Source organism: Equus quagga, chromosome 13 (genome assembly GCF_021613505.1).
Source record: "Equus quagga isolate Etosha38 chromosome 13, UCLA_HA_Equagga_1.0, whole genome shotgun sequence".
NCBI classification, from domain to species: Eukaryota; Metazoa; Chordata; class Mammalia; order Perissodactyla; family Equidae; genus Equus; species Equus quagga.
The window spans coordinates 75,675,528-75,688,060 of record NC_060279.1 but is presented as its reverse complement, the minus strand read 5'-3'; the positions used below and the strand labels follow the sequence as shown (position 1 = coordinate 75,688,060).

Here is a 12,533-nt window from a genome sequence, read left to right as displayed (position 1 = left end):
GATGTCAGCCGTGCCCGGGGCCCCTGGGCCTGACGGACCACGCTCTGCCAGAGGCGGAGAAACCTGTGATGCTAGTTTTGACAAATGAAGAGTTTGTTCTTTTATGAAATGGGAATAAGAATTCAGGTTGTAAAGACCAGCGGTGTCCCTGAAACTGAAGACGGGCTAGGGCCCCAGAAGGTGCTAGAAGGAAGAAGTGAAAGGAGGACGTCTGTGGTGCAAATGTGGCTATTGTTATTTTTTCCCCATCAAATTGTCTTTATTAAAACTATTAACCATATGTGTACCTGGTGAAAAAGGGTGACGGACAAAAGGATATAGCTTGAAGGATGTCTTCCTCCTGTCCCTTCTCCAGCTGTTTTCATTCCTTAGAGGCAGAACCACTCATGATAAAACCACTGAGGGCTCCTGCCAGAGGGAACTCACTGCATGCCCGGCGTAACAGTGTTTTACACACTGGTGTGTCCCTCACCTTGCTTTGGTGACGATGGCTCCGTATCCACCCCTCTGTCTCCTTCTTTGTCGTCATTGACCTCATGACGTCCCATGATACAGATGCTCCATGTTTCTGGTGTCTGACCATCCCTGGCTGGGAAATGTTTTGTTTGTAGCTAATTGTTGCTCGACTGAATATCCTGTATGTGCGTCTTGCCCTGACTGTGTCCGCAGGATGAACTCCCCGAGGCTGAGTTGTTGGATCAACTGCATGCTTTTCTTTTGAGATTTTGGCAAATTAACAAATCTCTTTCGAGCTCAATATATAATTCTAACATAGGAGAGTGCCTCTTTAACATGTTTTCACCCACAGTATATTAAAATTTAGTTTATACCTGATACACAAAAACTATAATTTTCTATTTCTCTTGTGAGCGGCCGTGGACAGCCTCATTTTTCAAAAGCCATCTGTATCATATCCTTCACCTGTCTGGTGTTTTAGGGTGTGGGTCTTTTTCTTAGTGATTTGCAAGAGGACTTTTTTTTTAAAGATTGGCACCTGAGTTAACATCTGTTGCAAATCGTCTTTTTTTTTCTCTTTTCTTCTTCTCCCCAAAGCCCCCAGTACATACTTGTATCTTCTAGTTGTAGGTCCTTCTAGCTGTGGCATGTGGGACGCCGCCTCAGCATGGCCTGATGAGCCGTGCCATGTCCGTGCCCAGGATCCCAACTGGTGAAACCCTGGGCCACCAAAGTGGAGCGTGCGAGCCTAACCACTGGGCCACGGGGCCGGCCCCTACAAGAGGGCTTTTTTGAATGAAGAAAAATAGCGTTTGCTGTGTATGGTAAATATTTTTTCTAATTTGTTTGACTTTATTTTTCTGTACATAAATTTTGCATCTTATGTCACATTTGCCAGCATTTCCTCTTAAGCCTTCTGAGAGTTGTAGTTTGCATGGAAAGTTTTCTCCATTCTGAGATAAAAACAAAAGAATCCATGTATTCTGCTATTTCTGTGCTTTCCATTTTTTTTTACTTCTAAATCCATTCAAAATGTATTTTAAAATATACTTCTATGTTACCCCCAAATAAATTCTAGTACCTTTTATATTAAATGGTGTGCCTCTTCTCACTGACTTAAAATGCTACTTTCTCATCAGCTGAATTTCCCTATGAACTTAGGTCTCTGTCTCATGTTTTAATTACTGGAGTTTGATGATCAAAAGACGTAAGATCTATTCCCCTGTAAGTGCTGTTTTCTGGAATTTTCCTTCATATGCTTGCTCTCTTATTTTCTCTGACCTTTGGTAGCACTTTGACCACTTCTAAAAAGTTCGATAGTGTTTCTGAGATAGCATTAAGTGGAGATGAACACAGTGAGAACTGACGTTTGGCTAATGTCGGTTCTTGTCCACGAATGGGCACATCTGAGTTTGCTACATTGTCGTTGCTGGCACTGGAAGTGGACGATTTTTTTCCCTAACTGATGATTGTTTGAACCCAGGAAAGCTCTTAATTTTCGACATGGTTTTGTACACAGTTACCTTGCTGAATTCTTTTATCCAGTAGTTCGCAACCTTGAGCCTGCATCAGAATTATCTCGAAGACGCCTTAAAATGCACATTGTGGAGCTCCGCCCCCAGAGGCTCTGATTCAGTGGGTCTGGGGAGGGACCTGAGAATTTTCATTTCTGATAAATTCCCTGCTGATGCTGCTTGTCCAGGGACCTCACGCTGAGAACTACTGCTTTTCATTGTTTTTGGTTAATTATGAATTCTCTGGGAGTTTGCAGGTATTCTGATGTTTTTCGTGTGAATTCTTTATTTTCCCTTCCCTTTTGAAGGATTGTTTTTGTTTTTGCTGAGGAAGATTCACCCTGAGCTAATATCTGTGCCAGTCTTCCTCTAATTTGTATGTGGGATGCCGCCACAGCACGGGCTTGATGAGCAGCATGTAGGTCCACACCTGGGATCCGAACCTGTGAACCCTGGGCTGCCAAAGCGGAGCACGTGAACTTAACCACTGTGCCGCCAGGCCAGCCACTGTAGTTTTTTGTTTTGTTTTGTTCAGATTTTATGTAAGTCATGTTTTCGTTTTAAAGTTGTCCTGGCTTTTCAAGGTAATTTAGAACCTTTCCTTTTTCAGATTCTAGAAAAGACAAATAGAAGGAGTTTCTTAAAGTTTGGGTAAAATTCACCTGGTACTTTTTGGGGTTTGGCAGGCAAGGAGGGGGTTCACCCTTGATGGCCTCATCTCTTTCTCTTATCGTCCGGATTGTTTTAAATCTCTGCTGGGATCAGTTTTGGCAATTTCTATATTTCCTAGTAAATTTTCCATTTTATTTAAGTCTTCAAATTAATTTACATAGGATTGACTGAAATACTTGAAATCTTCTGTAATTCTGGTTTTTTTCTTGTTTTCCTTTCATTTTCCCTAAGTTATGTTCTACCAATTTTGTTTGTTTTTTGAGGAAGATCAGCCCTGAGCTAACATCTGCCAATCCTCCTCTTTTTTTGCTGAGGAAGACTGGCCCTGAGGTAACATTCCTGCCTATCTTCCTCTACTTTATATGTGGGATGCCCACCACAGCATGGCTTGCCAAGCGGTGTGTAGGTCCACACCAGGGATCCAAACTGGCGAACCCCGGGCCGCTGAAGTGGAACGTGTGAACTTAACTGCTGCTCCACCGGGCCGGCCCCCAATTTTGTTTTTAAATTCATTTTGCTTTCATAGTACTTCTTCCTGCTTATATTTATTTTTATTTGTCAGATTTTTTGAGTTGGTTGTTAAATTACTAAATAAAAAAGAATGAAAGTAAGAATATACAGAGCTGTTTTTACTCTGAGCTCTGCTCTTTTTTTTTTATTGAGGTCATGATCGTTTATAACACTGTGAAATTTCAGTTGTACGTTATTATTTGTCAGTCACCATATAGATGTGCCCCTTTGCCCTTGTGTCCACCCCCTCAACCTCTTTCCTCTCTGATAACCATTAATTTATTCTCTTTGTCCGTAAATTTGTTTATATTCCACATGAGTGAAATCATATGGTGTTTGTCTTTCTCTGTCTGGCTTATTTCACTTAACGTAATACCCTCAAGGTCCATCCACGTGGTTGCAAATGGGATGATTTTGTGTTTTTTTTGTGATTGAGTAGTATTCCATTGTATATATATACACCACATCTTCTTTATCCATTGATCAGTTGATGGGCACTTGGGTTGCTTCCCTGTCTTGGCTATTGTGAATAATGCTGCAATGAGTGTACGGGTGCATAAGTCTCTTTCAATTGTTGATTTCAAGTTCTTTGGATAAAAACCCAGTAGCGGGATAGTTGGGTCATCTGGTATTTCTATTTTTAATTTTTTGAGAAATCTCTGTACTGTTTTCCATAGTGGCTGTACCGGTTTGCACTCCCACCAGCAGTGGATGAGGGTTCCCTTCTCTCCACATCCTCTCCAACATTGTTTTTTTGGTCTAGTGATTATACCCATTCTAACAGATATAAGGTGATATCTTAGTGTAGTTTTGATTTGCGTCTCCCTAATGATTAGTGATGTTGAACATCTTTTCATGTGTCTGTTGGCCATCCGTATATCTTCCTTGGAAAAATATCTCTTCATCTCCTCTGCCCGTTTTTTGATCGGGTTATTTGCTTTTTGTTGAGTTGTGTGAGTTCTTTCTCTATTTTGGAGGTTAACCCCTTGTTGGATATATGATTTGCAAATATTTTCTCAGTTGGTGGGTTGTCTTTTTGTTTTGTTCCTGGCATATAGTTTTTTCATAGTATTTTCGTATAACCTTTTGTATTTCTGTGGTATCTGTTGTGATTTCTCCTCTTTCATTTTTAATTTTATTTATTTGAGCCTTCTCTCTTTTTTTCTTAGTGAGTCTGGCTCAGGGTTTGTCCATTTTGTGTATCTTCTCAAAGAACCAGCTCTTAGTTTCACTGAGCCTTTCTACTGTTTTTGTTTTTTTTTTTTTTGCTTTCAATTTCATTTATTTCTGCTCTTATTTTTATTATTTCCCTCCTTTTGCTGACTTTGGGCTTTGTTTGAGCTCTGCTTTTTTAGCAGCACTGCATAGATTCAACAGATGTGTGCTCATGGTTACCTTCTAGATTTTCTTCAGTTGTTATTTTGATTTTCTTTTGCTCCCAAGGGTCTTAAAATTTTGGTGTGCCGGAGAATTTTCTCACAAATTCTCTTGCTCCTTTTTCGTTCTGTTGCACAGTGATTAGAGAAGTCACCTAGATTATGTCTGCTTCTTGGAATCAATTGAGATTTTAGTTGTGTCCTCACATGTGGCCCATTAGAGTCCTGAATTTTCTGCATCTAGGTTTTCCCCTAAATTTCCCCTACTGCGCCCTGTGCCTTTGGCAGTTGTGTTGGTGCATACCCAGGCCTGTTAGATTTTGCATGGTGACTATCGCTCATTAAATTCCCTTCTTTGTCTGTTCCAATGCTTTTGGCATGGACTTCAATCCTGTCACCCCCGCGGTGCCTGCTGTGGTTTGCATTTGCCGGGTATATTTGTGAACAATTTTTCTGAGTCTGTTTTTTTTCTCATCAGCTTTATTTTGAAATAATTTTGGGCTGACAAAGAAGTTGCAAGCATAGTACAGAGAGTTCCTCTGTACCGTCACCCGGTTTTCCCCAACGAAAGCATCTTACTAACCAAAGCCCAAATATGAAGACCTGGAAATTGGTGTTGGTACAACTCTGTGAGCTAAACAGCCGACCGTGTCTGAATTTCATCCGTTTCTACACAGTAGCCAATTGTAGGCAAACTTGAGGCTAAGGGCACAGTCCTGTAGCTGGCAAGCTCTGCCCAAGATTTCTGACACCAACTGCAAGTTTAGGGGGTTCCCAGAACCACGCTCAGGGTTGCTAATTCACTAAAAAGACTCAGAGAACTCCATGAAACCTGTTCTACTGGCGGTCATGTTTATTACAGGGAAAGGATCCAAACTGGAACCAGCAAAGGGCAGAATCTGGGAGGGTTCCCCACGAAGAGCTTCCGGTCATCTTCTCCCTGTGATCCTTCTAGGGGGTCCTTGAGCCCGAGAGTGCCCTTGGGAACCCCGACACGAGATCTATGAAATTTCAGTGCATGTGTAGATTCATGTACCCACACTACAGTCAGGAGACAGAACTGTCGCATGACCCCAAAACTCCCTCCTCTGTAGTCACAGCCTCCTAACCCTGACCCCTGGCAACCTGTAATCCATTCTCTGTCACTGTAATTTTGTCACTTTAGGAACATTATGAGCATGGAACCTTTTAAGGTTGGCTTCTCTCACTCAGCTAGAACCCATGAGATCCATCCAGGTTGTGTGTGTGTGGTCCTTCTCCCTGCTGGGTGGTCATCCACTGTACAGATGCCCTAGTTTCTTTATCCATTCACCCACTTAAGGACACTTGGACCGTGGCTAAGATTTGGCTCTTATAAATAACGTCACCACAAACATTCATGAATAGACTTTTGTGTGAATATAAGTCTTTTCTAGGATCGACACCTATGAGTGAGATTCCTGCATCATATGGTAAAAGCCTGCTTAGCTTTACAGGACATTGCCAAACTGTTGTCCAGGGAGGCCGTAGCACTGACCTCCCCACCAACAATATACGCGAGTTCCAGCTGCTACACCTCCTTGTCAGCACTTAGTATTGTCAGGATTTTTTATTTTAGCCATTCTAATAGGTGTGGTGTAGCTCCTTGTGGGTTAAGGTTGCCTTTCTCTTCTGGCTACTCATGGTGAACATCTTTTCATGTGCGTATTTACCATGCATATGTCTTCTTTGGTGAAGGCTCAGTTCAAGACTTTTGCCCATTTCCTAAATGTTTTCGTGTTAGAACTTCAAGTTTTAAAAAATATTCTGGATCCCAGTCCATTGTTGGATTTGTGATTTCAAAATACTTTTCTTCCAGTCTGTGGCCCTTTTTTTTTTTTTTAAATTCATTTAATAGTAAGTTTCATGAGTAAAACTTTTTAATTTTGGTGAAATTCAATTTAGCAATTTTTCTTACCTTTTATGGATGGTATTTTTGGGGTCACGTCTAAGAACTCTTTGCCTGACCTGAGATCCCAAAGATTTTCCCCTGTGCTTTGGTCTGTGGCCCGTTTTGAGTTAATTTTTGTCGAAGGTTTGAGGATTAGGTCAAGGGGTTCCTTTTTGGTTGTAGACGTCTACTTGTTCCAACACCATTTGTTGAAATGACTGTCTTTTCTCCATTAAATTGCTTTTGGATTTTTGTCAAATATCAGTTGGCTATACTTGGGTGGGGCTATTTCTGGACTCTAGTCTGTTCAAGTGATCTGTGTGTCTGTCACTTTGCCAATATTGATCACCGTGGCTATATATTAAGTCTTAAAATCAGAAAGTGTGTTTCTTTCAACTTTATTCCTCTTTTTCAAAGTTTCAGCTATTGTAGTCCCTTTGTCTTTCCATGTACATTTTAGAATAAGCTTGTCTATGTCTACAAAATCTATCCTGCTGAGGTTTTGAGAGGAATTGTGTTAAATCTACAGGCCAATTTAGGGGGAACCAACCTCTTTACTACACTGAGCCTTCCAATCCGCGAACACAGTATGTCTCTCCATTTTTTTTTAGATTTTCTTTGATTTCTTCCATTGGCATTTTGTAGTTTTCAGCACACAGATCCCATACATGTTTTGTGAGTTTACACCTATTCCATTTTTTAAAATTGTAAATGGTATTAAGTTTTTAATTGTGGTGTCCCGTTGTTCATTTCTGGTATACAGATAGACAAGGGATTTGTGTGTGCTACCCTTGTTTCTTGTGGCCTTACTAGGTTCACTTCTTACATCTAGAAAGGTTTTTGTTTCTTTTTAAAAATTCCTTGGGATTTCCTACATACACAATAATGTCATCTGTGAATAGGGTCAGTCTGATTTTCTGTTTTCCAGTGACTTGTCGTTTTCTTTTCCTGCCATATTGCGCTGGCGAGGAATTCCAGCACTAATGGTGAACAGGAGCGGTAAGGCTGGGCATCCTTGCTCTGTTCAAGATCTTATGAGGAAAGCATTCATCTTTCATCATTAAGTATGATGTTAGCTATAAGTTTTTTGTAGATGCTCTTTATCAGGTTGAAGAAGTTTCCTTCTACTCCTTGTTTGCTGAGAGCTTTTTACAAATCATGAATGGGGTTTGAATTTTATCGAAGGCTTCTCTGCATCAATTGATATGACCATGTGTTTTTCCTTCTTTAGACTCTTAATATGGTGGATTACATTGATTATTCTTTTAAAATACCGCACTAGCCTTCCATTCATAGGTTAACCCCATTTGGTCACAGTATCTTATACTCTTTATTTATGGCCGGATCCCACATGCTAAGATTTTGTTGAGGATTCTTGTGTCCGTGTTCATGAGTGCCGTTGGTCTGTTGTGTGTCTGTCTGGTTTTGGCATCAGGGTAACGCTGACCTCACAAAACGAGCTGACAAGTGTTCCCTCCTCTTTTATTTTTCTGGAAAAGATTGTGTAGAATTGTTATTTCTTTAACTTTTTAGTAAAATTTACCTGTGAAGCCATCTGGCTTTGGAGATTTCCTTTTTTTGGAAGGGTTTTAACTACAACTTCAGTGTCTCTACTCGTTATAGGACTGCTCAGATTGTCTATTTCATCTTCAGTAAGTTTTAGTAGTTTGTAGTTTTAAGGAATTGATTTATTTCCTCTAACTTGCTGAATTTATGTGCATAAAACTGTTTTTAGTATTCCCTTAATTATTGTCGGACTATCTCGAGGGGTCTGTGATGGTACACCCTCTTTCCTTTCTAATATTGGCAATTTTTAGCTTTTTTTCCTTTGATACACTTTAGCAAGACTGGCACTTTTATTGATCGTTTCAGCGAACTCACTTTTGATTTGATCTTTTCTCTACCTTCATCTTTGACTTCATTGACTTCTGTTCTTTACTATTTTTATTTTGGTGAACGATGGGTGGAATGTTCTATAAACATGAACCAAACTAAGCTGCTTAATGGCGGGCATTCCAGTCCGTAAATACCTGATGAAAAGGGGGTCTTCATTTGCGGGCAGCGCAACTCACCCATTACACTTTGTGGCTGGCCTTTTGTGCCTTGTTCAGTAAAGTTTTACCTGCCTCTATTTCTTCTTCTGAGAGCTTCAGTTTTACCTTTTACATCACAATATACCTTGGTTTGTTTTATATAGTATAAGTAAGGGTTAAAAGTACTTTTTGTTGTTGCGAGTGCAAGTATCACTCGGCCCTGGTTCTTTTTGATTATTATGTCTTACAATGAGAAGCATACTTCTTGGCCCACTTGCTGAAGGATCCTGAAAGGGAGAGAGGCAGGAGGAGGGGTCTCTGACTCAGCGCGAAGCCCCACATAGGCCGTGTGTCCCCTGACTTGGCCTTCACTTCTCAGCAGTTGCTCTGGGATGGCAGCTGCTGGCCGCATATCACCTGCCCACAAGCTTTCTTCCCCAGCCAGCCCCCGGCCCTCTCGCAGGGACGGCCCATAGGTGTGTCTCCTCATTTAGCTCTAGTGTCACTTGTGTGGATGGAGGAGCAGAGTGACCTGCCCACAGGCTGTGACTCTTACTTTGGAGGAATCTGGACTCTACCTTGGAGCTGCAGGGGTCCACTCTGACCTTCCTCACCCTGATCGGGCCCAGGTGTCACCACCCCGGGCAGCCCATCTCACAGCTACTGTGGCTGATGGTTACTCTCGTATGTCAACTTGGCTACGCCATGGCGACCCACTATTTGCTCAAACATCAGTCTAGATGTTTCTGTGAGGGATTTTTTAGATATGATTAAGGTTTAAATCAGTAGATGGTAAATAAAGCACATTACCTTCGTAATGGGTGGGCCTCATCCAATCAGTTGAAACCTTAAGAGAAAAGACTATGGTCCCCTGAGAAGGAAGGAATTCTGCATCCAGACCTGACTGCCTTCAGCTGTGAGCTGCAGCATCAGCTCTTTCCTGAGTCGCTGGCCTGCTGGCTGGCCCCAAAAATATCAGCCTTGCCAGCCCCAACAATCCTGTGAGCCAGTTCCGTGAAACAAACCTCTCCCTCTGTCTGTCTGTCTCTCTCCATCCTGTTGGTTCGGTTTCTCTAGAAAACCCAGACTGATAACTGGGGCGTGATAGCTGTGGCCTCATTTCATGAGAGACGGAGTCGCACTTTCTGGTTCTCTGCAGTGGTTGCCTGGCTGCAGACGGAAGCCTGGGATGGAGGCCGCCCTGCTCTGCCGTCTCTCAACTGGAGGGGCAGACGTGTGTTAAGAGCAGTCTTGGGGGCAGTGGGAGGTCAGGCTCATCCTCGGGCAGGCGGGAAATAGCCCGGGTCCTGGGTCTGGAGGGCAAGGCCGCTCACTGTTCATCTTCAGAGCTGAGGCCTTTGTCTCGGCCGTTCAGGACGTGACTGCTTCTTGCCATATCCGTGGGCGTGAACACGAGGCTGGGTTCCAACCAGGCTGTGTGTGGGAAACCAGTGACTAAACCCTTCAAAATGATGATTGGGCCCCTGGCATAGCACTGAACAAAAATACCCAAAGCCCCCATTTTATAGATGAAGAAATGGGGCCTCAAAGGGGCCAACATCGGGCAGAGAAGTGACCGGAAGCCCAGGCCCCGTCCCCACGGCCGATCTTCGCGTCCTTCCAGCAGCCCGTGTAGTCCCCATGAGCGGGCTGCGGCACGTTGAGCTGTGGCAAACACGTAGCCAGACGTGGTTAATAAAAAGCATTGGTTTAATAAATAGCGAGCTGTTTCTGTGCGGGCTCCCCACCGTCTGTCCCAGAGCCCCGCGGGAGAGTGACGGGGGGGATGTGACCCGAGCTTCCTGCTGGTTTTCCGAGAAGAACCATGAGGGAGTGACCTAATGCTGTGGCGGCCCGAACACGCCCTCTGAGGAGGGGCCGGGGCAGGGCCACAGTCACGCGCAGATAGAGATGGTTCAGGGGGTTCCCACGGGCCAGGGCCCCTATACGGCTTCTTGGGGAACCCGGGCTTTCCTGGCTCTGGAGCAGAGTTTTTCACATAGTTTGACCAGCTCTGACAAAATGAACACGGACGAGGCCAACCCGGTCAGAAGCAACAAATCTGCCAACAGGTGAGAGGAGAAAAGGGTCAGAGAGCACAGGTGGTACCCCTGGCCCCAGCCGCACCCGCTCCGGACTCTGGCCAGAATCGGGGCAGCAGGCCATGTGGCGGTGCCTACGGGTCCGCCACACAGCTCCCAGGAGCCTTTGCTGCGGAGCGCTGTTCCTTATGCTTCATCCTTAGTTACAGAGAGACAGAGGCGAGGGGCCAGGAGCTGGGAGCTGAGAACCAGCCCTCTCCACTCCCGAGCGGGTGGCGATCTTCCCCAGCCAGCATCCCGGATGCTGCAGAGCCGGCTCCACAGGACCAACCAGCCTTTCCAGGCTGCTCAGAGCAGCCGTCCCCAACCATCGCTCGCTCTCCCAGCCCAGCCCTCCCTCCCTCCTTCCTGGGGACAGATGCCTACAGTCTCGGCTGACCCCACTCTATCTTGGGGTTTAGAGCATTCCCTGGCTCCCTGTGGTCAACAGCACGTGACAGCACGGTGCCCAAGCACAGCCACAGGGCTCCCTTCAGATCTGGTGAGCTGACTTCATTCCCAGGGGAGGGAAACCGCCATTACAAACATTTTCTTTCGGTTCTTTCTCTTGTCTGTGCCTGCAGGCATTCAGAGGGCACTGCTTTTTAGGTTTTGGGCAAGAAAGAGCTGTTGTTCCCCAGTCTTGCCCTAAAGTTGTCAATGGACTTGTCCCCCCGTGCTCAGACCTGACGAATTATTTCCTGGTCCTCACAGATGTGCCTGACCTGTGCCCACCCTGCGCTCTGCCTTGGGGGGCTGCCTCACCAGCCCCGGCCCTCTGGGGTTGGCCAATGGGAACTAGGGCCCGAAGGAAGGGAGGAGGAGGAGGAGAAGTCCCCCGGGTTGCTGCTGCTCTCTAGGTGACCTCCTCCCCCTCCCCAACCCCACCCTCCTCCCACTTCTGCTCCCTGTCATCTCAGCTTCAGGCCACCCCAGGAAGCTTCCAGAGAAAGAACTCGGATCTGTGGGAAGCCTGGGCGAGGACCGGGGGTGTCCCCAGGGTTCCGCACCAGGGTGTGCGTGGTCAGGGCCCCTGGAGAGCCACAGTCATTAAATGGTGTCCCTTTCAGCAAGAACTACTGGCTGGGCCCGCTCCCTGTGGCCAGGTAAGCAGGTGTCCACGTCACACAGGACTGTGAAAACCCCCCACTGCCAACAGGGGCAAACTCGCTCCTGGGCTGGGGGCACGCGGCATGTCACGGGCTGAGTCCAGACTTGGTCCATTGGGGCACAGCCCCCGGGCCTCACTGCACCTGCTGTGTGCACTCTGAGCCCCCTGCCCCGGGGTAGGGGGGCCGGGATGCCAAGTCCCCTTCCGCCCTCAGCCCTACTCCTGCCACAGGTGCCTTGTCCTCTGTGGGTCCCTGGGTCTCCATGCTCCATCATGTCACCCTCCTAACCCAAAGCAGATGCCCAGGCATGAGTCTGGTCCTTTTGGGGACAGAATGGCCCCACCTAGGGACTTCGCACCCTAGAATGCTCTGCAGTTCCACTCCCCAGGGGGATGGGGCAGCATGGGGTGGCCCTGGCCTTGGTGACCCCTTCCACTCACCGAGCACCCCCAGGTTCTCTGTCTGGAAGACCCTCTGCAGGGGTGGGATGTAAATCACGGCCAGCTGCCCCAGGATCGAGCCGAGCACCGAGTAGAGGAACATGTGGTTCCGGAGGAAGCCGATTTCGAATATCAGCTTTGTCTGTGGGAGGAGAGGGGCGTGCGTCAGCCAGCACACAGCCCACAGCTCAGACAAGGACGCCTACAGACGCCGGGGTGGAGGGAGACCCATGGAGGGGCGGGTGGGGACCGCAGAGTTTCTCACTGGGGACCCGATTTGGGTCTACGGAAGAGGAGAGCAGCCCCCATCAGCCGGGTCTCACCTGAGAGCGGCAGGTCAGGGCGTTGAAGAGGTCAAAGAACACAAAGCAGGTGAAAGTCATCGTTGTGGTACGTGGGGTGCTTGCCCTGTCTTCAGGGATCTGGAACA

The 12,533-nt window shown here is 46.0% G+C and overlaps 1 protein-coding gene across 3 annotated transcripts in view; it reads right to left on the bottom strand.

The window, feature by feature from the left end:
- Nucleotides 1–10,162: 10,162 nt before the first annotated feature.
- ATP2C2 (ATPase secretory pathway Ca2+ transporting 2) overlaps nt 10,163–12,533 on the bottom strand; it is a 77,400-nt gene continuing 75,029 nt past the window's right edge. For all 3 annotated transcript variants that reach the window (XM_046683542.1, XM_046683543.1, XM_046683544.1), the window contains 3 exons: nt 12,427–12,525; nt 12,104–12,245; nt 10,163–10,532 (listed from right to left, as the gene is read on the bottom strand). In XM_046683542.1, the coding sequence (XP_046539498.1) occupies nt 10,414–10,532; nt 12,104–12,245; nt 12,427–12,525 (360 nt within the window). In that variant the 3' untranslated portion in view covers nt 10,163–10,413. The remainder of the gene's footprint in view (nt 10,533–12,103; nt 12,246–12,426; nt 12,526–12,533) is intronic.